This window comes from Aspergillus luchuensis, chromosome 5 (genome assembly GCF_016861625.1).
Source record: "Aspergillus luchuensis IFO 4308 DNA, chromosome 5, nearly complete sequence".
NCBI lineage: Eukaryota > Fungi > Ascomycota > Eurotiomycetes > Eurotiales > Aspergillaceae > Aspergillus > Aspergillus luchuensis.
In genome coordinates, this window is record NC_054853.1 from 2,849,948 (window position 1) to 2,877,311 (window position 27,364).

Genomic DNA, 27,364 nt, shown 5'->3' on the forward strand with positions numbered 1-27,364 from the left:
GCTTTAGAGATAGGAATAGAGAGCTATCGAACATACAATTTCCCTCGCCCTGAATTCTCAGCAACCCATACATCCACAAATATCACGAACCCCTTCACCTCTACAGTCGCGAAATATCCCTGACCTTTGCCCCTAACATCTCTCTCAAGCGACCATCGACTCTCCCAAACATATTCACCACAGCCTCCTTCAGTGGCTCAGGAACCTCAGCCAGCGTCTCAGCAAGATTTGCAACCCACTTTCGCCTTTCTGTCTCGTCAAAGACCCTATTCCAGAGGTCCCGTGGCTGAACGAAGTCTTCTTCATCCACTGGAATCTCATTCTGGCCCAACGCGAACGACAGAATCCGCTCATCGTGCCGTACCTGGACCTTATTTCGACTCACAACTCCAGGAGAAAGCGAGCTGCGCACATAGTTCGGGTCACCACCATAATTCTTCGTCACTGTTGCAAAGCCATCCCTCTCAAACAGCGCGTAGACAGGACAAACAGCGCGATTGGGCGGGAGCTGAGTGTAATTGACCCCAAGGCGGTAGCGCTGAGCATCGGGGTAGGCAAACATGCGGGCTTGTAACACTACATAAAGCCAGGGATATCAGTGCATGTTACACAACTCCGCAAGATTGGTATGCATGAACCAAGGAAGAGAGACATGGCCAACAAAACAGAAACACAATCAAGGGAACGCAAATCAGCAAGGATGCAATGCAAACTTACTGGGATCGGGCGTGCTAGCAATCCCAGGCACCATATTCGATGGCGAAAACGCCGCCTGTTCGATTTCGGCGAAGTAATTTCCGGGCTGTTACTATGTTAGCACACGACACGCCACCCACCCCAAAGCTATGCCACCAATTAGCAAAGAGACATAACTCACATTCTTATTCAAGGTCATCTTGCCCACTTCAATGAGTGGGAACTCCTTATGCGACCAAACCTTTGTAATATCAAACAGTCCCCGTCCGAATTCTTCCGCCCTCTCAGGCTCCATAACCTGCACATACAGCTTCCAAACAGGATACTGCCCCCGTGCAATAGCATCCCACAGATCCAAGTTATGGAAGTCGGCATCCACTCCGGCCATCCGGGCAGCTTCTTGTCCGGAGAAATATTTTCCGTCGAGCTCAGGCCGGAAATGGAACTTGCAGTACCGGAAGGTGCCATCGGGGGATACGAGCTTGAAGGTGTGTACGCCGAAGCCAGTGACGGATCGAATGGAGCCTGGAATGCCTCGAGAGCCGAAGAGATGAAGCAATGCGTGGACGCTTTCGGGTTGGTTGGTGTGGAAGTCCCAGAACTGTGGTACCCCAGAAGGTGAGTTGGTCAGTATACTATGTGGTAGGTAGGATAGCAATATATGGCCAGAGGGTGAGGGACATACCATGGTCCAATCCGGACGATTCGTGGCAGGGTGCCGTTTATGGCTTCTGTTCAGGGAGGGGAAGCGGATAGGGTCTCGGACGAAGAAGACAGGCTATTGGCATCATTTAGCACACAAGTCCTGGGAAACCTTCCTTCAGTACACAAAGAACGGTAGGTAGGTATACATACGATATGGTTTCCCACAATATCATGGTTCCCATCTTCGGTGAAGAACTTGACTGAAAATCCACGCACATCTCGCACAGTATCCGCACTACCCTTTTCACCACCCGTCGTGCTGAGTCGAAACAAAACGGGGGTTTTCTTTCCAATACCGTTGAGGAACTTAGCGGAGGTTAGGGACGATACGTCGTTTGTCACTTCGAATTCTCCCCATGCGCCGGCTGCTTTCGCGTGGACGACCCTGCAGAGATTTTGTTGGTTAGATGAGGATGGACTGGAATGGGGGCTTGATGGTGGAGGAAGGGAACGGGTACCTTTCTGGGATCCGCTCACGGTTGAAGTGAGCCAGAGTCTCGAGGAGAAGAGTGTCCCCTAGGGTTGTGATGCCTCCACCGCCAATTGTGGGCAGCGTAGTGCTCACGGAGGGATCAGGGATAGGTTGGCCTAACAGAGTCAGAACATGGAATTGAGTGTAGGATCGAGGAAGGGACCTTCTGCCAGGGTATAAACAGGTCTGGACATGATGAAAGGGTGTTTCGACAGACTACTATCGTTGAAGCTCGAATATAAAGGCTGATAATGATTCCTGAGCTGCTTGTTCTGTTTGATCAGCAGTTCCTGGTAACCCCGTATATATATTGCCAGCAGCCGCGGAGTGTGACGTCCATGGTGAATCAGCCAACATAGACATCTTTAATCGCTCAATGTGAGTCAATTCTCCAATTCAATGCCAGAGTATCTCGGTGTACACAGTGGTGAGGGGAAGTATAAGACAAGGAATCTATTTCCGGCCAAATTGAGGAGTATTTTTTTGCAGCTGGTGGTGACCGAGCCAATGCCGACCGGTGGCCGAGTTTCCCCCTCGCGTGTGTTTTGTTTTCCCCTCAGAGGCTTTCTTTCCCCTCTCCTTGTTCTCCAATGCTGTCATTACAATGATGACCGCAGTGGCTAATAGTCTCGAAGATGTCATTTGAGTAATCTGACACCGTATAACCATGGATGGGAAGAATATGGCGTGGTGATGCCAGTTGACACCTTGACAGCTGCGTCCCGTGGATGCCGCATTGCCGGTCAGGGTTCAGCTTCTTTACCCTCATAGCAGAACTGTCCCTACTCAATTTGCTTTGAATTGTCCCCGCATGAGGGGTTAAAAAAATATCGATCAAGCAAAACACGATCTAACGCCTAGACCTTTGGAGATCAGATCTACAATGCCATCGCAGCTACAGTAGAACGGTGGGCCTCCCCTCACCGGGCGCTGCCGAATCCACTAAGCCCTCTCAGGCACCAAAGCTGCATGTTTTTCGACTTTACGGCGATGACTCGGATGTCGGCAGACATAGAAAAAAAGAAAAGTCTCATAGATGAAAAGATTCAGGATGATGGATATAAATACGATAGATGCATCGCTTGTTGATTCTCTCTTTCCGTCAGCATCATCACAGTTCATCTCATCGCATCTCTACTACTCTTTCCTACAATCTCTCACATAAACATCATCTGTCTCATCCTTTTGATTCCAATCCATCATCATGGCAATGGTATCCAACGGCAACGAATACGACTTCATCGTCGTCGGTGGTGGTACGGCAGGCAATGCAGTAGCTGGTCGCCTCGCTGAAAACCCTAATGTTCGCGTCCTGGTCGTCGAAGCCGGTATTCCCAACCCTGACCAGGTCGACGAAATCACCACTCCCTCCAAGGCCTTCAACCTCCGAGGAAGCAAGTATGACTGGGCCTACAAGACCACTATGATCAAGCGCGACGACTACGAGCGTGTCGAAAAGCCTAACACTCGTGGTAAGGCGCTGGGTGGAAGTTCTTGTGCCAATTACTTCACCTGGATTCCCGGCTCCAAGCCCACCTTTGATGACTGGGAGGCCTTTGGCGGCCACGACTGGACTTGGGACAACTGCGTCGAGTATCTCCGCAAGTGCGCAACGTATCATGATGATGAGAAGCTCTACCCGGCCGAGCTTAGCAAGATCGGAACCGGAGGCCCCGTCCAGATCGCCCATGCCGACTTGGTCCCCGAAATGCAACCCTTCCGTGACGCACTGACCCAAGCGTGGGTCTCCAAGGGCGAGAAGCTGACCGAGGATATCTACTCCGGTGAGATGCGCGGTCTTACCCACTGCGTGGACACCATCTATAACGGCCAGCGCCAAGGCAGCTTCCTCTACCTGAAGGACAAGCCTAACGTGACCATCCTCTACGGAGCCCACTCGAAGCAGCTGATCATCGACCCCGTCACTCGTGTCTGCTCCGGAGTGACCGTCGTCAGTGAAGCCTACAACACCGAGATCAGCGTCTACGCCAGCCGCGAAGTGATCCTCTCTCAGGGTGTTTTCGAGACCCCCAAGCTCCTCATGCTAAGTGGAATTGGTCCCGCCGCAGAGCTAGCCAAACACAACATCACTCCTATCGTCGAGTCTCCCCACGTCGGTCAGCATCTTCTCGACCACCCCATCGTACCTTTTGTCCTCCGTCTTAAAGACGGCTACGGTCTGGAAGACCACATTCTCCGCCCCGGTCCCACCAACAACGCAGCCATCGCCCAGTACAAGAAAGACAAGACCGGCCCCATCAGCTCCGGACTCTTGGAACTCGTCGGCTTCCCTCGCATCGACCAACGTCTCGAGAAATACCCCGCCTACCGCGAAGCCAAGGCGGCCAACGGCGGACTGGACCCCTTCGGCCCTGCAGGACAACCTCACTTCGAGCTTGACTTCGTCGGCATGTTCAGCACCGCCTTCCAATGGCACTATCCCGTCCCGGAAGAGGGCAACCACATGACTGTGATTGTCGATTTGCTGCGCCCCTTGTCAGAGGGCGAGGTGACGCTCAACAACTCGAACCCGTTGGTGCAACCTAACATCAACCTCAACTTCTTCGGCAATGACCTCGATATCCTGGCTATGCGCGAGGGTGTCAGATGGACCTATGATCTCCTGACCAGCGGTGCCGGCTTCAAGGATATTGTCCTGTCGGAGTACCCATGGAAGATGCCTCTTCAGTCGGATGACGAGATGAAGCGCGCTGTTTTGGATCGCAGCCAGACTGGATTCCGTAAGTCTCAACAGTACTTTGTTCCTATTAAACGTGAATACTAATGATGGTATGTTAGACCCATGCGGCACTGCCCGTCTTTCCAAGAGCATCCACCAAGGTGTCGTCGACTCGAAGCTCCGCGTGCACGGAGTGCGCAATCTCCGCATTGCAGATGCCTCCATCATCCCTGTCATTCCGGACTGTCGGATCCAGAACTCGGTGTACATGATCGGCGAAAAGGTTAGTGATCCTTCCCCTTACGAAATAATTATTCAGTGATGTGAGAACTAACGAGCATCTAGGGAGCGGATATCATCAAGGCGGACCACAAGGATCTGTACGAGTCGAAGAACATCCCGTACTTTGTTCCGAGTCGGTTGTAAGTACTTATGAGTGGCTAGGATATGGGTTTGTCTTGGGGGTTTGGGAGATTGTATCGCTGGATATTGGTGACATGCTAGCTTTTTGCATTGCTCTTTGGTCCCTGCTTCATAGATTCGTCTCGTTTTGGACCGGTATTTATGAGCATAAAACATTCTCTACTCTATAAATCTAAAATTGTAACTAATGCATAGAAAACGGGGGGGAAGGCATATTCACATCTGATAGAATCCCTTGAGAGCCCCAAAACCCAGCAACCTGGTCAACATCTCCACATCAAACGGCACATATCTGATCCCCGGCGCATCTCTCAACGCTGCAACTGTATTGGAACAATCATAACGCGTCGTATTCTTATGCATCTCCAACCACGACAGTCCATCCTGCACTGTCTCCTGCAACAGCGACATCAACGGCATCAACGGGTTATCAGGACCACCCCTTTCCTGCAGCAAACGCACCCAGCCCCAATATTCCACCAGTTCAACTGGATACCCTGCCTGGTTTATAATCCGCCACGTCTCTTCAAGATCGATTGAGTCCGCCTCATCAGGAGCAACGAGGTTATACGTCTTCCCGAGATTACCATTACTGGCAGCGATATGCAGCACCGCATCACACACATAATCTGCCGACACATACTCCATGCGCTGGTTTGGTAGATGTGGAAACGCACCAACCTGGATACATCCCATGACGAACCGAGCGAAGAAATCATCAGGATTCCCACACCCCTCCTCGATATCGCCTAGAATAAACCCCGGGCGGAAAATCATAGCTGCTAGACCGTGCTCGCGCGCCCGACGCACCATCATCTCTGAGACCCATTTCGTAGCCGCATAGCCGAGCTCATATTTCAGTGCGTGGAGATGCGGCTCTAGCGGACCGTCCTCGAGGACCTTCTCTGTGCCGAGGACGTGGCCTGTTGGCCCGAAGACGTCAATACTAGACATGTACATGAACGCCTTGCGGCGACCGGAGGTAGCCACTTCCATGACGTGGCAGGTTCCGAGGACATTAGCATCGTAGTGCGCGGCATATGGTTCCAGATAGTTGACTTTTGCGGCGAGGTGGAAGACCACGCTGGCCCAGTTGGTTAGCCAGGTGAACATGTCCTCGGTTAGACCGAGATGTCTCGTGGTGATGTCGCCGTTGAGGACAGTGAGTTTATGGATGCAATGTGAGGTCTTGTCCCAGAGGTTGTAGCGTTCCAGGACTGATTGGACCCTTTCGCTGGCGGAGATGCCGAATTTCCCTCGCACTAGACAGACGACTTCCTTGACGGTGGGCATTGCGAGACAGCGGCTGAGGAAGTGGGCGCCTACGAACCCTGTCGCGCCTGTGAGAAAGATGCGGCCTTCTTCGGCGGCTTGCCAATTGGGAACGGTGTGGAGATCGTCGGCGGTGTGGGCGTCTGTCATCCAGCGGTCGAGGTCGTTGGGGTTGTTGTCTTGGATGGAGTTGTCGATGCGGTTGGCTAGGTCCATTAGTCGAGGGTTTTCATACAATGTGCGCATGGAGACGGTGTTTCCGAATCGCCTCCTGGTTCTGGAGATCATAGCAGCCGCTTGAAGGGACGATCCTCGAAGAGTGGAGAAGAAATTGTCTTCGTCGTTGATCAGCTGTTGGCCGAGAACGGAGGTCCAGATCTTTCGGAGGATGTTGGTTGTGGTGGTTGGGTGTTCATTCGTTGGTAGAATTTCCTGAATCTTGGTATAGTGGGTGGTATACTGCCTCGCTAATGTCTTGCGATCAACCTTGCCATGGTCTGTTAGGGGATAGTGCGAGCATAAGACAATATTTCGCGGCACAGCATAAACTGGTGCTTTTTGCTTAATGAACTCCAGCATGTCTGTAGCTTGAATAGTACTAGCAACAGCCGGAATGAGAAATGCAACGAGAAAGGGTTCATCTTCGGCAGTTTCTGGCTGAATTTGACACACCGTCGCGGCTAGGAGCCGGTTACTACCAAGGAATGACTGCTCGATCTCGCCAAGTTCGACGCGAAAACCGCACTGCTTAACCTGCAGGTCTACACGACCGATGAACTCGAGCAAAGTTGGATCGTCGGGACGCCACTTGGCAAAGTCACCAGTTCGGTAGAGTCGGTACCCTGCTTCATCGACGAAAAATCTATCCTCGTTTTCTTTAGGACATCCGATATATCCTGCTGTCAGGCCAGGTCCGCCTATGAGTACCTCGCCGATGCTTCCGGGCTCGGTTATTATACCGAGGTTGTCATCAGCAAGCAAAAGCCTTGTATCGCCGAATGGCGTACCGATGCTGATACTGTCGTAGCGCAAATCATCTACCGTAACTGAATGCATTGTTGACACGATCGTCGTTTCAGTGGGGCCATATGCATTCCACAGATGTTGAGGTGGATTAGGCGATTCAAGGACAGCCTTCATGCTGGCCAAATTGGCTACTTCACCAGCAATGAGGACATGTCTCAAACCAGTAAACGCACTGGGACATGCTTGTGCAATTATTGAGAAGAATGAAGTAGTTAGGAAAGATACAGAGATATTTTTCCGCGCGATGAAACTCTTAGCTTCCAACGGATCCGTAATTACCGGCCGGGGTACTGTGACCAGCGTGGAGCCTGACATTAGAGCGACGAATATTTCAAAGACTGACATATCGAAGCCTGGATTGTTAAATACGCTCACACGGTCCGATGGCAGAAGCGGCGTGGCAGGACTCTTGAACATAAGGTGGAGGATGCCACTCTCTGGAATCTGAACAGCTTTTGGCTTTCCACTGGACCCTGATGTATATAGGATATGACTTCGATAATCACAGTTGGACAGACCCTCCAGTTGTACACGCTTAACACTGGCTGTCCTCGGTCGGACTCCTTTTGTAAGTGGGTGGTATTCGCCACTGATGGGGATAATGACCATATCATTGTCAATGTCCAGTGTATGATTAGAGAGAATGTACTGTGTTCCGACATCTTTCAGGAGGTTTATCAAACGACTGGTTGGAATCGAAGGCTCGAGGGGAACGCATGTCAAGCCCGCCCGGATGACGGCAAGTTGGGCAATGATGGTCTCACTGCCCGCACCTTGCAAGATACAAATGGGCTCCTCTGGAGGTAGGTCCAGAGTCTTCAGAAGGGATGCGATACGTTGGACTTCACGGTCGAGGTCTGAATACGACCACTGATGTGCTCCATCATCTATTGCCAGGGCTCCCGGATCGATAGCGACGTTATGAGAGAAAAGAGAGTCCATGACTTTGCCCAGTATGTCGGCTGTACAAAAGCCCTTTCAGACTTGCAAAAGAAGTCCAAGATCTTGAATGTGCCTGTTGGATAGCTTTAGTGAAACATCTATTTCTTTCATGCAGTCCTGCCATATTTAAAACCCATCATAACTTCATTGATAGGTACAATCAGATGAAATCACCATGATGATTTGCCATGCGCGCATCGTGACGATTTACGAACGCCCACCATATTTCAAAGTTGACTGGAATTAGGTCCAGCCTCTCAAAACAATATCGGTGCGCACAGATCGTGGTTTCTCCAAGGCAGCTGTCCCTATAACCGTCAGTTATCAGACTGATAGGCGAGAACGATACCCCACGAGGAAGGTATGCATAAAAAAGAAAAATGATGTGGCTGAACTTTACTTGTTCGTTAATACCGGTGACATATTGCCCTTTGTGGCTTTGTACGGAACCATGGTTGTGTTGCAGAAAATCATGAAACAGCAAGGATTGAGTTTCTCTTCCCGGAAGGAACTTCTCACATTGCGACCAACTTGGAAGCTGCATCGCAAATTCGCAAATTTAACGTTGGGTTGGAAGACTGTCTTTTGCTGTGTTCCTCAAGAAGATCAGTGCAGTGACCGGTTGTTCCCTTGTGATCTTGATTACCTGCGATGGGAGCAAGCCTCATGAAAGTTTACCAATTCATATTTAGCTGAGCATTGAAAACTACTCACTACAACCAGGTTTGCAATTGTTGCGGCTCTTCCCCATAGATGCTGTTGCGGGTGATCTCTCCGTCATGAATTCCGGCCTAATGTGGCGTCAACCAGGCCTCGGGGTGGTTGATTACCCGCGGAGCATGCCTTTATTTCATGTGAGTTCAGATTGAAGTTTTCCGGGCGCCAACAGCGCCCGTTAGTATTCTTTGGTGAAAACATCCGTCGAACTATCACATTGAGAGTGAGAAATCAAAGTAGTCGGTTACGGAGAGGACCACATGCCTTTGATGTGAGGCGTGGCTGAGTCGATAAAGTGAACACACAGAAACTATGCACATAGGAAAGACTGTGAGTAATGCATAATCCGCGCTATTTTTCTAAGCGCCAGTGCAAGAATAAATAGGGTTTTCCCGGCCAACGCTGTCAACAACACGGCATTTGGTGAACAAAGAAGTAAAATAATCCCTCTGTTGCGAAGATTACACTGCTTATTCCACGAAAGTGTGAATGAGACGATGCTTCTTCATTACATGGCTGGTAAGAGCACTCTGTTGTCTGCGGCTGCACGCTATCCTATATTTTAAAGCAGGCTTCAAGATCTGTTTATTTCACTATTCATCATAGGTAAATTCCTCCATACCACATCTGCTCAAGCAAATAGTCAGGAGCAGGCCAATGTACTTAAATACGATCTTATACTCTTCTTTTTACGTCCTCGTTAGCTGTCAAACTTGTGTTCATCTTACCCAGAAGCATCATCACCAAGATTTTTCTTCGCATCAATTAAGTCTACATTTACCATGCATGAAGCCAGCTGCCATCTGGGAATGCTTCCCCGCGAGATATTGTTGCGTCTTACTCAATGGCTGGACCCTTTATCCGTCGTTCATTTATCAAGCACTTGCAAGGATTTCAAGGCGGTCCTACGAGAGAGATATTCCTGGGCGGCAACTCAACATGCAACCACAGAATTTGAGTATTATGTTAAGTCTTGGATATCTCGCTGCCCTAGATTATACAAAGATTTTGGCCCCCCTGGGGATATGTGCAGATTGGCCACCCCTGATGATCTCCCAATGAGAAAAATGTTGCTTCGAATTCAAGCCGTTGTTCTGAATAATCGCCAGAGAATTCTTGAGGCGTATATCAATGCAGGCGTTAACCCCAATATTGTGTCAGCGGAACACGGAATGGGGTCACTACTATTTTTAGCCGCTGTATCTAATCATTCTGATATGGTCGAATTTCTATTCGAGAAGGGGGCTGAACCCCGGCGAAGGCAGACGTCCCCGGCAGAATGGTCTATATTGGATGAGGTGGGAGTATACATCGACACGGAGAAGGCGGTAGAGGATTGGGGGGAAACGATGTTATCATTCCTTGAACGCGGTGTCCTTTTTTCACACCCGGAATTGACTCGGCAACTATGTAACATGTCAAACGCCCCACATCTTCTTGAGGTTGCACTCAGGAATGGCCTGGATATCCATCACACATTGGGAGAGACATGTTTGCTCCACTTTGCTGCTGGAATTGACAATCAGCAACTGTTGAAGACTATAATCTCCCATGCACCAGAACAATTACACGCCCGAGCAATTCTTGATTCGATGAGATACCCCGTCAGACACCAACCGGCCCTAGACGTAGCAATTTCTAGTGGTATCACGATGAATGTTGGGTACTTACTCGACATGGGAAGCAAGCCAACCTTCTATTCCCTAGAAGACGCAATCAGAATATGCAATACGGGACGCTGCGGGGATAGAGTGAAATGTCCATACGGAAGTGGAGGATGGATAGCATGGAAGCTTATATGGGTTCGTTATGTGCAGTTGATTGCAAGCAAGCTTGATCTTGACAGCGTGGAGGCCGCTTCGACTATTGAAAAGATTTTGCGTAATGAGTCGCAGTCCGTTCAATGGGAAGATACAGAGGATGGAAGTTTATACCTGCCTGATTTATTCCGGAAGATGAGCCGGCGTAGCCAGTTGCTCTATGCGCGCAGGCTTGAGTTCAGGAGATATGAAGTGAGATTAACTGTAGCGAGAAGAAAACTTCAGGAGCTGGAGGACAACCTTGACCGGTCAAAGCCTAGTTGGTGGCAGACTTTGGATCAAAGAGTACCCAGAGATACGTCTGTCTGCCGCAAGATAATCCAGGAAATTGAGAAAGCGAAAGAACGTGACTATGTTGAAGAAAAAGTAAAAGGGCTTGAGGAGATTCTGAAACTGAGGCATGAGGCTGCCGTGGATTTGCCATAGAGACTTGCCGATATCCGCGGTTAATGAGGCAGTTTGTTTCGGGAAAACTCTCAATTGTACTTGAATCATGTCAAAAGTCTTTGAACTAAAATGATATAGACCTAGCATATGGACATTTTACCAATGGATTTTACGGCTGTCACGTTATTTAGCTGTCTTTATTTATCGTTTCCAATATCATGTAGAATCTCTTGTGTAGAGTTAGTCAATACGCGAGTAGCCTCCATCGAAGCAAACACGATAATGTCAAATAACAATGTATATCGTCTTCAATGTTATGTTTACCATCCTATACAGGCTCTCAGCTGTAAATCTCAAGGGCGCATAAGCGGGTTTCTCAATAATGTGCACCATGAAAAAGAAGACTTGTTAAGGTTAGAAGCCCAGAAACAGTGGATGTTACTCTGACAACGTACTATCGGCTAATAATGCATGTTTTCTACCTATGAATTACCGATCCGCGAATCATGATTTGCTATATTTTATGTATCCATCTTGTAATACAAGAAATCCTGATAGGTAATCGTCGATGGCGGCATCATCAAAGGCTGTATCACTTATATCGCTTCCGCGAGAGGACTACCTTGAAAACAAGGCTTTTCCAGACAGTCTGTTGCCTTCCTTGCTGAGCAATATAGGTCGTCGTATTCGTGCTCTGTGTCTTGACAGATTTTATACTGTAATTTTTGAGGATGATGTGGATAAACCTAGGTATATCATTGGCTGGTGTGAAGTCTCTCTCCAAAAAGAGATATAAAGGGAAGGGGAGATTGAGATTAGCGTAACAGATACATCAAAGAATAGTCTTTCTTTCTTGGCATTTTTTTAGATATTATGAGAGGGTACAGCGAGGAATAGTCGATCTTTTGAGAGAGGCGATGCTATATTATGAACCTCCGGAAACGTCTCAACGGGTTGGGTGATGGATAGTAGTATGTCATGTACACCAACCCATTATCTATCACATTTTTCAAATACGGTCACTGCTAGATCTGTGGTCGGCATTCTGTATGGCTTCATCATGAATTTCCTTCCTCATCAATATAAAGATACGAACAGGACTCTACCCATTGCAGTTCAATCAACAGATCGCTAGGCCATAATCAGGTCACATCGACATCTAGCCAGGCTCTCTTGAATATTCGTAAACTGAGCTAGTATACTGAGCTGTCATCAAGGGAAGCCAGACGCCGCCTCTGGGAATCATTTCTTGAAAGTCTGGACTTTCCGTACATCAGATAACGCCAAGCCACATGTATAACAAATGTTAACGCTATGATTCAGGGACACAGGTAGATGATACAAGCCACAAGAACAAACACTTTTACACTTTAGTGTCTGTTCACGGTGTAATCCAATGCTTGATAGGCGTGCAGGTAAGAATTACAGCTCTGTTGGAAGGTTGTGGGACGGGCTTTGCAAAGGATGGTTTGAGTGCTCGGACTCGCCATGAGAATGGGTATCTACGCTTGTTAGGGCCCTTGTAGTACCGGTCTCTTTGTGGGCTTGTTACTTCTCGTATTAGAAGGAAGAGAAATGAATTAAACATCAATAAAACATGGGAACATGCGTGAAGATATCCGCAATGAAAACAGTTGCTATTATTCTGGGGTAGGATCAGTCATCTTGACTGTTGTCTTATCTTCCACAAAGACATTAGCTTTAACAATAAGCTGACGATAGTCAGGAGAGATAAAACCCCCACAGAAGTATACCGCTGGATACCTCATGCTCATAATCCGGTGGCCATTGAGGTGGACACTGTCAAAGGCTTGGGAAGAATCTGCATCCATATCTGGGTTCGACACATCGAAGACTCCTCCGAGCTCATGCAAGTTGCGAAATACTACATTATGGTCGTCCTTAGATAGTCTCACAGAGAGTTCTGCGGCACGCTGATATGCTACTGTCAGACTCCGCTCTGTAAGAGCGACTGATTTCTCGTCCGGTGAAGCTTTTAGAAGGGGCTCCAGTAGCTCATGAGACATGACTTGCTTGACCATAGTGTTGATCATGAGGTTTCGGCGGGCGATCATGCTCTTGGCGAAGTTGCTTTGATCAGCACGGACGTTGGTGCTGCAAAGACGGGCTGTCCATAGGCGCCATGATTGAGCTAGAAAGCCTTCCTTGCCATCTGAAAATAACAGTAAGATATTACGGAATCGCAGCCTAACGGAGAGAAGGGTTACTTACCAGTGTCGAACTTTTTAAGTAGCTCATGAAGTCCGGTACCAAAGCGGGTAGCTCGTGGCAGAACTTCCTCATCAAACTCGGTCCCTTCTCCTGGATGAGGCACAATGTACCAAAAGGGGTTCAGAAAGAAGCGTTCAAGACAGTCCTTGACAAGAAACATGGTCACGATCTCCGTTCCAAATATATCACCCAGTTCAAGAGCACCAAGGATTTCATTCAAGTCAAGTTGGGCACAGTAGCCATCCAAACTCTTGACGAGAGCTTTCTTATAGTTCGCGGAAAGACCGTCCAAGACGGCCGTTTCCTCAAGAGCGTGGAGTCTTGCCCAATTTCTTAGGAGGGCCCAAAGACCGAAGAACTCTTTCTCATAGTAGTCATGCGATCTGCATTCCCAGCCGCTAGAATCAGCGGCCAAATACTGGTATTTGTGTAGTGCCTCAGCTGTCCAATCCTCCAGACAGGCTACCCGTTCCTTCACTCTTTGGTATTGTTCCTTCATATCCTGGCATTGCTCTTTCAGCCTGGCGGATTGCTCTGTACTGCGATGGTGTTCATCTTGCAGTAACTGATGCTTCGTTTCGAGCTTTTGATGTTTTCTTTTCTCCCTCGAGAGTTGTTTATTCGTCTTCAGATGTTGTTTGCTCATCTCTTGCTGTTGTCTGTTTATGTCGCGATAACGTCTGTTCAACTTCCGACCTTGTTTCTTTGATCTTCGATACACTTTTTGCTTGAGGTTTTGGTCCGGTTCCCTCGAAGAACCGACATTATCTGGTGGCAATTCCTCAACAGACGGAAGAAAATTTGATCGCTGTTCCTCCACGGTCTCTTCATTGTTCGTTGGCTGTTCCCCAGGAGAATGGACGTAGTCTGGTATCGGTCCCTCCGCAGACTCGTTATTATCCGCGTGCTGTTCCTTAGTAGTGGCGATATTAGTTGATGGCTGTTCGATAGGACACTGCGTATCGTCCGGTGGCGGTTCCTTCACAGACTCGACATCATCTAACATTGGCAAGCCTTTAGATTTGCTACCATGACGGACTTCTGTTTTCGAATCCTCCATGGCTCGAATTCGCTTCGATCTCCGGATTTCGACGGCGTCTAGATGTCCCTCGCCGTTTCCATTCTGTGTCCCATCCGAAGACGGCTTATAGGACGAAGATGCTGATGGTCCAGGGGTAGAGGACTCCTGGATGTTAGATCTCGGGGGCCATTGGAGGGAGGATGAGATAGACAGATAGAGTCACGTGCTCAGTGTACGTACTTTTGCGTTAGCCTTTGCGTTGTGTTTTGCCTTGTTCCTTGCCATCTTGGCTGCCATTGTAGATAGAAGGTGATATGACCACCTCTCTAACTGAGCATTGGATAAGGCGGCGGCCTTAGGTGATGGTAGAGATAACTTGAGGATGAATGAAGGTGTGTAGAACTGTACTACCCGGGGAAAGCGGAAGGGTTGGGAAATGAGGGCAAGGTGGAAGAGCGCACAGTGGTGCACAAATGTAAGACAAAAGAGAGGCTAGACCAGAATTTCACTGCATCGATGCACAGACTGTAATTCGTCCGACAGCGTTTGGCTCGATGGCACAGTCTGATCATGGCGTCTCATTGTTGATCTTTTGTCTATGTGGTGCAAAATTCGTCAGTTCCGGGCGCCTTTCTTTCAGCAGGCTGGGGCTGTGTTCTTTGTCAGATTGGGGCGGAACGAGAAGATGGTCTAAAAAAAAAAAAAAAAAAAAAAAAAGGAAGGGGCAGCCAAGACGGGTTGGACGCCACGGACTTCATCGCGGCATCAATACAAGCTCCTATAGATTGAGTGCAGGAAAGAGTGGCCTTCCTCATTGCTTATGTTTGCGATGGATAACGATATGGGAACGTTGAGATCATATTGCCACTGCCCTGGATCAAGCACACACGCACTCTGTAACCCATCGAAACAGGACAAGCCAATACTACAGATACTTATGCCTGTATTGTATTCAGCAAACGTAATTCGTGCAACGAAGACGCATGAAACGAAGAAATGCCAGCGAAGATTATGGATTACAGAAATAACTGTTGTGCTGCCATCGAATGAGTGACTAGGATTGCTTGCAGTATAACCACCGACAAGATATTCGTTTGGCGTGACCATCAAGTGGAAGTGTCTAGGGTGAATGCACCACCTTGTGTAGATGAGTAGCTGCCAGTGCATCATCATATGATCCTGCACTTTGAATAGGAACTAACTGTGAAACCGCGAGCCACTATATAGGGAGGTCTTCGGGATATGTCTGCGTCTGACATCCTAACACTGGGAATCGAGAACAACACAAGAATAATTCAGTTAACTAGTACGCTTCACTGCGACAGTCTTTTATTCGGACGTACTTTTACATTCTCACGATGCCACTGAGAGTAGCAGAAGATGGAAAAATCATGGTCGGTGTCGACTTCGGCACGACCTACACTGGCACGTTATCCTTTCCAAAAATGCCATTCTCTTCTGGAATATAACACTTTGCTGACTCGCAATACTCACAGGCGTATCCTACTCCTTGAGGGGCCTTGAAGTGCGAGGAGGGGAAGATAATGATCACCCCATTGATGAGTGGCCCGCTGCCAATGCCAGGAAAATAACTGCAACTAGAGTTGCCTCGATCGTCCAGTACGAGCATAAAACCGAGGACGGTATCGAGAATCTAGTCGCGACCCGATGGGGGGCCCGACATACTGACTATAATTCCGGAGCCCATAGCGGCAGCAGTGGATATCTTGAAAGAGAAGCGGATACATTCCAGGTACGCTATGGTAGATCCCACTGCTATGATCTTGGTAATGATAGTTGACAATTAGCCAATAAATCAGGGTGACGACGTCATGCTCGTATGTGATATCGGCGGAGGAACGATCGTGAGTTTTACCCCTACTTTTGTTATGTCGTTCTTTGTCATTTTTTACTATATTTGGTGCCCCTATTATAATAATTCACGCATGAAGTCCTGGCATACATAGGATGTAGGATCGGTTTTTATCCGTCAAACTGAGTTTGGCCGCTATATTCGGCAGCTCGAGCCAACCCGAGGTATTCCCGTTTCCATAACTCATTACCAACGAAGCTAATCCATCATACCAGGGGACCTTGGCATGTTATCAGTGGAGGCGGCTTTCTACAGAACAATGTTTGAGAGGTTTGGGACGCTTTCAATAATCAGGACACGGAGTCCATAGGTCCAAGTAGTGCCTTGATTTGCGATTTCGGGATTGCTTTGAGAGATTCGCCCCCGAAAACCTAGAGGGGTACGGCTGGAAATGCCGTTTGCCGTTCGGGTCACTACTATCGGCTAATAACCCGGACTTTTACGACCGTCGCCGGAAGGAAATAATCCTGTCCGCTCGAGACATACAAGTGTTTCTCGAGCCTGTCATTGATATGGCTGCAAGTCTGATCAGCGAACAGCACCATACTTGGTGGTAAAAAGCAGGCAAGTATTTCCTGGGGTCAAGACAGAAAACACAATGGAGACAATCGTAATTGACAATGGACGTAGCATGTTTACTTGGTAGGAGGTGGGGCAGAAAATGCCTACATCTTACGGTTAGTCAAGCGGAGGATAAAAGATAAGCATGCGCTAGATGTCTACACTCCTGACAAGCGGTACGTCGACTAATTATTTGACGATGTTGGTGGAGATTGTAACTAATGTTTGTTAGGCAACTAGCCGTCGTCAATGGAGCGGGAGTTTACGGCCTCGATGACGTGCTATCCATCCACAAATGTCCCCAGCATATCGGGTCTGAATGTGCCCAGCGGTATGGCGCAGACAGACATGGCTAGCCACGACCGGAGCTCCTTACACGAGACCCTATGGACGGTAGAAACATGGTGACCGGGGCGGCGATCGGGGCGTTCGATATGGTAACTACAATTACTCGCGTTCCGACTTTGGTGCGTGTCTGCTAATGATGTGATGAACAAAGGGGAGGACATATGATGAAGGTGCAGTGGAAAAAGAAAATGTTACGGAATACTTTCTTGACTCCACGGCCACCGGCCTTTGTGACAGGTAAGTCTCCCTTTTCTTTCTTTCTTTCTTTCTTTCTATCTATTTTTATCACAGAAGACGGGGCGACAGCTTACTCTAGGCTTATTCAGGATCCGAACCTAGCTCATCTACCTGTAGCTTGGGCTTGCGGCTATTGATTAAATGCGCACTGCTTTATCTCCTCCGTGCTTACAATAGTCGTTGAGTGTTCTGTAATGAGACATAGCTATCCCTGTGTCGGGGCCATTCCATGGGGTGGCAGTGCAATTTACTTCCTCCACCATAGCAACATACTACACAGGGCGTTCAGCTAACAACACCAGTCTTTTGTTATGTCCACGCCATATAGTGTCTCCGAGGGAGCCATCTTTGAGGCCCTCGACGAGTCGAAATAACGGACTCGAGACCCCAGACATATAAGTCACGTGATTTACCGACATCCCAGATTGTCCACATCCCGATCCTTCCTTCTATTGGCTGGGGCGCTGCCGGATGTCCCCGGAACCGCAAAACCAAAGCAGCAGCCCTGAGGTGAACGAACCCCTGCAACGATTTCCCCCGGCCGTTCCAATTAAGCGGGGACTTGATCTGACAAGCAATTGACAGGAGATCGATCATCCAGCATATCCGCTCCATGACAATCTCTTCTCGTTCCTGTTGTCTGGTGATGGGATCGAATTACTGATCAGGTTTTTCCCTCCCTGTCCACCCTGCAGCCTGCGGGGTACCGATGATGGGGAGGGTGGCGGCAAAAGGACCCTACCAGTCTCAGTCTAGACTAATTGAGGGCGAAGCCTCCTTCAACTATGGATAGTGAGCTCTCCAGGGCCGGCCCGGAAGATGACAGGATGCCAGGCAATTGGTTGCAAAGAGGCGGTCTGGCCAATGCATCTCCCCATCCCTGCCGAATGAACTGTGCGCCCCAATCACTGGCCTTCACAGCGGATTGCCGCCTAAAATTCACGGATAACCTGCTGCTTCAACTTTTCACAATCACCACCACCACCACCTCTTTTCATTCACAACGCACTTGACTGCACCGGGCTGACCTGGATGGGCACGGTCCTCCTCTCTGGATGCTGGCTGCACTTTTATCCTCTCACTCATGCAATTCATCGCCTAATGCAGCCCTGTTTTTCCGTGCAAGTAAGAAGATCAAGGTGATAGATGAGAGGAGAATGGAAAGCGCATCATGTGAAAGTCGTCAAAAAAGAATACTATTTAAGCCTCCAGTAACATATCTAAATCTACAAGATGAATCTCCTACTCCGCTGTTCAAGATCACCAGACATCCCGACTAGGGAATTAGTGGAGCACGTGTGGTAAATTCTAGAACCCCAAGGCAAAAGGGGGCGGCCGCCGCACAAAAAGCCCGGCCTGTGATGCCCTTGGAGACTTTTCTCCTTTCTCTCATTTTTCTCGTCAACCATGCGCTGTGAGTGTGTTTGTATTTCACGGGTATTGTGTGCATAGTACCGGCCATTGCAGTGGTGTGGTGATCCATGCTCTGCTACTAAGCACCCCGGCCAGTTTCACCAGCAACAGAGTGTCAGACTCGGTGCAACGCTCTAGCTGACCACGCATTGTAAGCTGCTTTGGTTTTCAGGGTCTGCAGCTGACCGTGGTCTTCGTCACGCCGCTCCGACAAATGCTGTCTAAACTGCTCTACAACATTCAGGAGCTCCCGCCTGACCATCGCGTTATCGCGGGACAGCGGCACCGACGCTTGCTCTATTACGTAGCCCATCTGGCATCATGGACCTTCAACCTTTATCTCGTCCTTCGACTGGCTCTGGGTTTCTCTGCCGTGAAACAGGATTGGCGAGTATGGCTAACTCTGTTGGTCGAGATCGTCCTCACCAGTATGTCTATACCACCGTGAGCTGCCGTGTTTCGGCATCCCGGCTCCCTTCCTGAGCAAACGAGGACGCGCAAGCTAATATGTTGTCAGACATTTGGCGCCAAGATCAACTTCTTACCATATTAGGTGGCTCGGCATCAGATGGCCAACCACGCAAAAGACTGCGATTACACGGCACCGATGATCTACCGCGGGTGGACATTCTGGTGCCCTGCTGTGGAGAGCCAGTCGACGTCATCCTGGACACCGTGCGCGCTGCCTGTACGATGGACTACCCAACTTCCAGCTTTCGGGTCCGCGTACTGGACGACGGTGCTTCCACAGAGCTCGAGTCTGCCATTGCATCACTGCGCACCGAATGGCCTCACCTCTTCTACCACACCCGGGGAAGGCAATCCGGTAAAGTCTTCGCCAAGGCTGGTAACATGAATTATGCCCTCTACACCCTGCAAGAGAAGGCGCCACCTGAGTTCTGTGCCATCTTCGACGCAGACTCCATTCCCATGCCTCACTTTCTGAGGGCGACGTTGCCCCATCTCCTCCAGACCCCGGAAGCAGTGCTCCTCACCACCCGGCAGTACTTTTACAACCTCCCATCAGGTGACCCCCTGTCTCAGTCACGTCTTCATTTCTACACATGTGAGAATGCAGAGCTCGATCGTCGGGGCCTTGCTCAGGATGCAGGCTCTGGGGCCCTTTTCCGGCGACAAGCCATCATCGATGCCGGCGGATATCCGACGTACTCCTTTTCCGAGGATTGGCAGCTATCGCTTGTTCTGAAGGGTCTAGGTCACCGCACCATCCAAGTCCAGGAGCCACTACAGTACGGATTGGTTCCGACGTCGTTGGATGGACACATTGCACAGCGCAACCGGTGGCACATTGGCCACTCCCAACAGCTTCGGGCGTTGATGCCGCCCACAAACAAGACGCTTCCCCGCAAACTGCAGTGGACTATTGCATGGAATGGCGTCTTCATCATGGCTGGGGCACTTGGCTGTTTGATCACGTTTGCGATGGTTCCATTGCTCCTGGTGTCGGGTCACCTGGTCCCAGACGTTTCGCCACTGCTGGCCAAAACACAGTTTTTCTTGGCTGTTCTCCATATTGCCTTGACTTGGGCGTATGGACTTTTGCAAAGCGCACATACAGGGTTTGAAAGCTTTCCGTTCTCTCGTTTTGAAAATATCTGGCTGGCTGGAGGTAAGCTACACATCGTTTGTTCTTGTTTTTCTGCTTTACACCCGCGTATCGTCGTTGCCCGTTCTATTATGGTCTTGAAGGGGTTCTGGACTTCAATCCCACTAGTTTGTTTTAACATTATCCTCACCTTGCATCCCTCCATGACGACGGAAGCTCTCTCTTGCCTTCCACTATGATTCAAGACATAACTAACAACAACAGCACACATCCACGCTGTCGCTCGATTCCACCTTCTAGCCAGCCGACCAAAAGGCTCCTTCGTGACTGGCAGCAGCGCCAACTCATGGAATCGCAGCGCGACCCCGACATCCCTCCAAAAGCTTTACCACAATCTGTGGCACAACGGGATCGCTTACAGCCTCGTGATTTTGCTTGCCACTGTTGCATCCATCTTCTACTCGATTTACTCGGCCATCACAAGCACCGACGATGGTTTGCTATCCCGCTTGCTCACCACAGTTGCCTGGCCGCCAATGCTTCACATCTGCTACCTCTCCATCGTCAGTTACTGGGCGCCCGTCTCCTATCTGCTGAACCCGCCGCGGTATCCGGAGCGGAAGGCTGGATTGGCATTGTCGGAGACTGGTGTGGTGCTTCCGAGTGCGAAGGTCCAGCAAGCTGCTATGGTGCGTGGGGAAGCGCCGGTCGGGTTTTATCGTCAGTGCGTGGTGGTTGTGTTCGTTCTAAGTGGGTTGTTGTTGGGTGGGTTGGCGTTGTGAGTGATAGAGATGGATTTGATGCGCTGCTAGATTAGACCGTGGGTAGACGAGGTGGTGTTAGGTTTCCTAAATATGAATATTCGTGGTCTTTATTTATGAATGACCCATGAAAGAGTTCAATGTGAGGCAAACACAACTAGTAGGATTCGCCTGTCCTAATCCACGTTTGATACAATATACACCATTGAAACAGTAAATTTGTACTTCATAGATATAGTCAAAGAGCTCATTCAACCGATCTATAGATAAGTATATTAACATTTCAATTCAATTCCACCTCAGTCATAACCGATCTAAGCACCCATCCAACCAGCCAGAGCATATAATATAACCTATACAATACGATACAGTTACCATCTTAATTCGACCCATCACAACCCTCAATCAATCCCTCAATCCCATCCACCCCCAACAAATCTACTCCACCAACCTCTCCACAAACCTCGACTTCGCTCTCAACCTCTCCCCGAAATAATAAATCCCCAAGAGCCCCAAAACCCCCAACCCACTCACACCCCCAAGCACACTCGACCCCCTAGCCATCCCCAGATTCTTATACAAGGGAATTCCGAAATGTACGGCCCCAGCAGCCAACGTACTCCGACAGAAGTCATTGGCCGCAAACAGACTCGCCGCGTACTCGGGATATATACTGGGTATATACATGGACAGACACTGCAGGATGATGAACACTGCGCTAGCGTACATTGTCACGCCGATGATGCTGACGATCCAGTGGATGGAGGGGCGGAGAGTCCAGCCATAGAGGAAGAGGGAGATTGGGACGAGGAAGGTAGCTGGGATGGCGGGGATGAGGTGCCGTTCGTGTTTTGTAGGGGGTGTAGGTGTTGGGGTGGATTTTGGGGAAGTGTGGTTATGGTGTTTGCGGAGGTAGTTCGGGAGGGAGAGGTATATGAAGTAGGCTGCTACTGCGAGGAGGCAGCCGACGAGGACGGAGAGGTAGAATAAGCTGAGGGTTGTAGTGGATACATTATAGACGGGTGGGTAACCGATGGGGAAGGCGTCGAAGAAGGTATAATACGTGCCGTAAATGAAGGAGGTGTAGATGTTGGCGAAGAGAATGGCAGGGTCTTGAAGGGTGATTTGGACGGGTTTGACAAGGTAGAATTTCAGCTTGGCGAGGGGGTTGTCACTTTCACTACTAGTATTGTTGTTGTTCTGGTTGTTGCTGGTATTGAACGCACTGCTGCGGTATCGTATGGTAGGGGCGAAAGTTTCAGGCAGGAGGAACAGCAGGATGCATACCGGGCCGGACATACAGGCGAGAAGCCACATGGTCCATTTCCAGGAAATGTTGTTGACCAGGCTGTTGGTGAGCAGGGGTCCGAGAGCCGGGCCGCAGTACGCTGCAGCTACCCATAGGGCGAGGGCGTAGGGGAACTGGGATTCGGGGTATAGGTCGTGCATGGAGGCGCCGCCATTGGCGAGGCACGGGCTGCCGAAAAGACCCTGCATGAAGCGAAGGAAGACGAATGCGCTGTAGTTGGATACTTCGGCGGCTCCGATCGTGACGAGGATGAATGCTACGAATGTACCGAAGTAGACGACCGAGCGTCCGATTCGGGGAATCTCGCTGAGCGGGCCCCAGAGGAGGGGTCCGACACCGTCTGTTGAAGTGAGTATAGGGTTATGGGGTAGCATTGCATGGGGTGAGGCGTACACCCGAGCACGTAGATGGACAGCCCTAACATGGCGCGTTGCTCGGAGAGGTGTAGCTCGTGCATCACCAATGGAACGGCGGTAATGAACATGGATGACCCAGAATACACCACGAAGCTGTACTTTTAGATAGGTACTTTTGTTCGAGGCGTGATTGGGCGGACTTACGTGTAGATGTATACTACGAGGGATGTGATGACTCTCTTTGCGAGAGGCCAGTTATGTGGATTCTCGCGACTTCTTGCCCAGTCCTCGACTGTAAGTGTCTTTTCTGAGTCGGATGAGTGTTTTCGCCGGTGGGAATGTCCGTCGATCTGCTTGGGTGTCTCTTGTCTGACATGGTGCTCTGTAGGATCAACATTATTGGGTCTATGCAAAAAGGACCTCAAAAATACAACGCAAGGTATATCTAGCGACATGGTGATGATTATTCACAGAACAAATAGTAGGTGGGGTAAGGAGACAGTTCAAGTAAGCAATGCGGTGATACTGGAAATATAAAGTACCCGAAGATACATTCTATCGCCACGTCCGAGGTACAAGCACGCTTCACAAAACTCAATCCAAGAAAGTTGTGTAGCTTACCATTGAGACACGGCATGATCCACGTATAGGAATGCGGTATGACATGTGTCATTCCCGATGTGGTAATCGACCACCAGGCCGGAACAGTGCAACTGACCCTGGAACAATGAAGTCTATACAAGGTTTGCTGCATCATGTTGAGGAATGTGGGTCTCTGTCAGTGTGACCGGTTCACCTCGTTGTTAGTCTCGCAACACCTTCCACGGCAGTGGCACAGTGGCCTCGGATGCTTGCATGCGCATTGACAAGGCTATAAAGCTTAGCAGAACGACATCTCTTGCCGGATCTTACCTAGAGGGCGCTCGGCCCTTTGCTGATATATTTTGGGTGAAGATTTGCGGCCCCAGACTGAGATCTGCTTTATGAAAAAGTCTTCTCAGAATGCAGATCATCTTCTCCCTTGTTTTAGCGGTAACGACCCTGCTGAACAGCCAAAGCCTGGAGTGCTCGAATACCTCATCACCAGTGGCGACCGACTCTCTGAAGAAGTATGGTGTGGTCACTGCGTCCTCAGTCTACCGAGTGTATTACCTCGTAGTGGGCCTTTTTCACGCTATACTCGTCACTCTTCCACAAACACAGCAGCAAGCGCTTTGCCCGAATTTAGAGCATGTCCGACATGATCACCTTGCTCTCACTTGCAGAACCACAACTGCTCTTGCATTGATCTGCCTCGGTAGTTGCATTCGTATCTTCGCCTTCTGGCAACTAGGCTCATGCTTCACGTTCTCTCTCTCAAAGCCTGATCGTCTTGTCACTACGGGTATCTATCGCCACGTTCGTCATCCAGCATACGCTGGATTAGCCATCCAGGCCCCTGCAGTGTTGTATTTCTGGGCAAGAGAGGATGGTGTACTTGCATGTTTAATGCCAGATCTACCACTTTTGCACGTAGTGACCATTGTACATTGGTGGTTCTGGGCTATATGCCTGCCAACGATCGGATGGGTACGAATTAAGGAAGAGGAGGAACTGCTAGAGAAGACGTTTGGTCAACAGTGGAAGCAGTATCGTCACACAACACGCATGTTGGTGCCGTTCCTCTTCTAAGTAGGGATGGGCGGGCCCGAGTGGGTCATGCCATTTTAGAAGATAGCTTGCATATGGTACACGCAACCACCGTGTTCTTCGGGACTAGCGGTAGTCGGCTGGAAGCTCTTGCATGACAGTTTCATTATCGTTGAATGTAGTTTCCTAGCTATAACTAGTCTTTTAATGTAAGAGAACTATCCCTTATGATGACTGCGATGCCGTGTTACGATGGCACCACCGTCATAACTACCATCGAATATATGTCCAGTGCCAATTTAGGCAAGTTCTTTGCTCTCTACCACCACTCATTGGTTGCTAATTCTGCGGACATGCATATTCAATGAATTTAAAGGGTAGTATATGATACCCTGATTCGGTTCTCCTAATCAAATTGGTCTGAGAGCGCCGCTGGCAGTGGTTCTTAGGTGCTATCTCTTTCCGGCTCAATCATGGATATATATCTCGGGCTACGCGTCGCGAGATCATTGACAAAATGAACACTAAAGGGATGTTATACTGTCTTGCGGAATAATCATGTTAGGACCGTGTCATCTATAATAGTTATGCATTTAACTGTGTTAAGCATGATGTAACGCCAAGATCGCTGGCATGCGCTCAGGAGCAGGTGGCATGTTCTGGGATTATCCCGGCCTCATAGACTGAATTTTGAGGTGTCATAACTCAACAGATCATTGGATACTAGTAGCAACCTGAGACGCCTTGACTAACAGCTACTCTACACCCTCCCGTGCACAAGAATGTGATGCCCCAGTTTCGGTCAACGGCCGAGGGCGCTTCCGAATTATCGGAATAAGAGTGCCACTCAAACTATGGAAATAGACTCCGGCACCCGACCGAGGCGAAGCAGCTTCCGTGGTGCACAACCGTGCATTTAAATCCGAGCACAGAGACACGCACATACCATGTTGCACCATACGGGCTCATAGATAACCTGTTCGGAGCCGGGCCAGCAGGGTCAAAATGCCGAGTGACATCACGGACACGAAAATGGCACCGCTACTCCGGACCCCAAGCTGACTTCGCTACCAAACTGTCATACCAATCATCGGGGTATTCCCGTCTCATATAGAGCAAGTGGTGGCAAGGGCACGATGATAGCACAGACAGCTATCTCCACAATCAATGCGGTCGGTTGAAGGATGATCCCCACGGCCAGCCATCGGCCGTAGCTTATCTGGCAATTCGGCTCTCTCACTGGCCGATCAATTCAAGTCGACAGAAAGATTTTGCAAATAATTTCTAGAAGCCTTCTTTATCTCGGCTAAACGACCCACAATTCTGCGGCGCCCCCGAGTTTGCCGACCGACCATCACCATTTCTGCATCCCGTTTCATCCCGATCGCGCCTCTCCAGCCCTAGACCGGGGCCTCCCGATCACAAAAACGTCCCCTTCACCACGCGATCAATTGCATACAATCCTTTCTTATCTTTTCCTATCTTTCTCTGACATGCTGCAGAAACAAACCACTTATCTCGATAGCAGCAGCAGCAGCAGCAGTCATCGCACCCCCTCACCCAAACGAACCATGGTGGTCACTTATCTCCCCGAATATGAAAGCGACGAAACACATCCCCAGCACCATGGGCTCGAGCCCGCCATCCCGCCATTCGCGGGCCGCATGGGCGGAAACCAGGATTTCGTGGTTGATAGGACGGACCCCAAGAACTCAAAGGTGCTAGAGAAGGTGCCCGACGCAGCACCGTGCATGACACTAAAAGAGATATTCGACTTGCGGGGGTTCCTGAGCGTGGATCTATGGAAGTTTGCTGTGCTAGAATGCATAGGTAATTCCCCCGCATACTCCGAAGTCCTACCCCATACCAAAGATGAGCCCCAAGCTAATAAGTGTATAATCAACAGCAAGTATGATGAACGTTTTCATCACCTGTTGGGTAACAACTCACCCACTCTCCGCAACAACATCTCCCAAAGGCCAAGCCGGCGTCTACGGAACGGTCACCTTCTTCTCCCCAGCATTCGGCGGCCTCACCAACCTCCTCCTCACTCCACTCCTCATCTACACCTTCTCCCCTTCCAGCGGTGGCCACATTAGCCCCACAATCACTCTCGCCACCTTCTTCGCCCGCATTATCACTTTCCCGCGCATGATCCTCTATCTGGCTGGCCAAACATTGGGAGGCGCACTCGCCGGCTTTGCCATGCACTCCGCGTACGGCACGCGTGAGTTCACCGTGGGAGGATGCCACATCGACTCGACCATGGTGTCCGCAACTGATGGGCTGGTCATTGAGTTTTTTGCTTGTCTGATTCTGATTTTCTTGGCGTTTGGTGTTGCCTTGGACCCCAGACAGGCCAAGGTGTTTGGTCATGCTGTTTCGCCGTGGTTGGTCGGTGTGGTGTTGGGAGTTGTTACGTGGGGAACGGCGTTTACGAGGGAGGGCTATATTGGTGCTAGTGAGTATTTCACATCTCGAAATTGAAGCACGGTGACTGACATGCTGCAGGCGTCAATCCAGCGAGGTGTTTCGGCGCATATGTCGCGAGTGAATTTCCGACGTATCACTGGATTCATTGGGTGAGTTTTATCCCTGACGGCTCAATTGATTGTGAAAGACGTACTAACGAAACTAGGTTGGTCCCCTGGCTGCAGCAGTGGCGCATGGGCTGGTCTATTTCGTTGATCCCCTTTGGAAGGATCCTCGCACGGAGTAAATATCTTTTCAAATTTATGGTTACGGAATGTGGGATTGTATATAGAAGTGACGGATTTGTACAAAGTGTATTATATAGACCTGTGAATACTGCCAAGAAGGCTTTCAGAACATCTGCCATGTTGAAGTGACAGATGCGATGACCCATTCTGACTACATACTTGCTGTGCTGTTGTAGGAAACGTATCATCAAAGACGA

At 49.6% G+C, this 27,364-nt stretch overlaps 7 protein-coding genes across 7 annotated transcripts; 3 read left to right on the forward strand and 4 right to left on the reverse strand.

Annotated features, from left to right (window-relative positions):
- Positions 1–100: 100 nt before the first annotated feature.
- Positions 101–2,067, reverse strand: AKAW2_50937A (catalase; the record flags this gene model as incomplete). Its single annotated transcript, XM_041690810.1, has 7 exons — positions 101–576; positions 718–802; positions 878–1,297; positions 1,382–1,474; positions 1,552–1,786; positions 1,860–1,989; positions 2,037–2,067. The coding sequence occupies 7 exons, from the start codon at positions 2,065–2,067 to the stop codon at positions 101–103; spliced, it is 1,470 nt and encodes a 489-aa protein (XP_041544358.1).
- Positions 2,068–3,077: 1,010 nt separating this feature from the next.
- On the forward strand, positions 3,078–4,979 carry AKAW2_50938S (GMC family oxidoreductase; the record flags this gene model as incomplete). Its single annotated transcript, XM_041690811.1, has 3 exons — positions 3,078–4,614; positions 4,673–4,836; positions 4,899–4,979. 3 exons carry the CDS (start codon positions 3,078–3,080, stop codon positions 4,977–4,979), a joined length of 1,782 nt encoding a protein of 593 aa, XP_041544359.1.
- A 213-nt stretch (positions 4,980–5,192) lies between these two features.
- Positions 5,193–8,216, reverse strand: AKAW2_50939A (putative NRPS-like protein biosynthetic cluster; the record flags this gene model as incomplete). Its single annotated transcript, XM_041690813.1, has 1 exon — positions 5,193–8,216. The coding sequence occupies one exon, from the start codon at positions 8,214–8,216 to the stop codon at positions 5,193–5,195; it is 3,024 nt and encodes a 1,007-aa protein (XP_041544360.1).
- Positions 8,217–12,780: 4,564 nt separating this feature from the next.
- On the reverse strand, positions 12,781–14,690 carry AKAW2_50940A (uncharacterized protein; the record flags this gene model as incomplete). Its single annotated transcript, XM_041690814.1, has 3 exons — positions 12,781–13,313; positions 13,373–14,555; positions 14,634–14,690. 3 exons carry the CDS (start codon positions 14,688–14,690, stop codon positions 12,781–12,783), a joined length of 1,773 nt encoding a protein of 590 aa, XP_041544361.1.
- Positions 14,691–19,039: 4,349 nt separating this feature from the next.
- Positions 19,040–21,174, forward strand: AKAW2_50941S (glycosyltransferase family 2 protein; the record flags this gene model as incomplete). The annotated part of the gene is made up of 3 exons (XM_041690815.1): positions 19,040–19,253; positions 19,343–20,455; positions 20,657–21,174. 3 exons carry the CDS (start codon positions 19,040–19,042, stop codon positions 21,172–21,174), a joined length of 1,845 nt encoding a protein of 614 aa, XP_041544362.1.
- A 417-nt stretch (positions 21,175–21,591) lies between these two features.
- On the reverse strand, positions 21,592–23,273 carry AKAW2_50942A (MFS transporter; the record flags this gene model as incomplete). Its single annotated transcript, XM_041690816.1, has 3 exons — positions 21,592–22,802; positions 22,856–22,971; positions 23,023–23,273. The coding sequence occupies 3 exons, from the start codon at positions 23,271–23,273 to the stop codon at positions 21,592–21,594; spliced, it is 1,578 nt and encodes a 525-aa protein (XP_041544363.1).
- Positions 23,274–25,940: 2,667 nt separating this feature from the next.
- AKAW2_50943S (uncharacterized protein) lies at positions 25,941–27,166 on the forward strand (the record flags this gene model as incomplete). The annotated part of the gene is made up of 4 exons (XM_041690817.1): positions 25,941–26,277; positions 26,354–26,908; positions 26,959–27,029; positions 27,086–27,166. The coding sequence occupies 4 exons, from the start codon at positions 25,941–25,943 to the stop codon at positions 27,164–27,166; spliced, it is 1,044 nt and encodes a 347-aa protein (XP_041544364.1).
- Between the last annotated feature and the right edge of the window lie 198 nt (positions 27,167–27,364).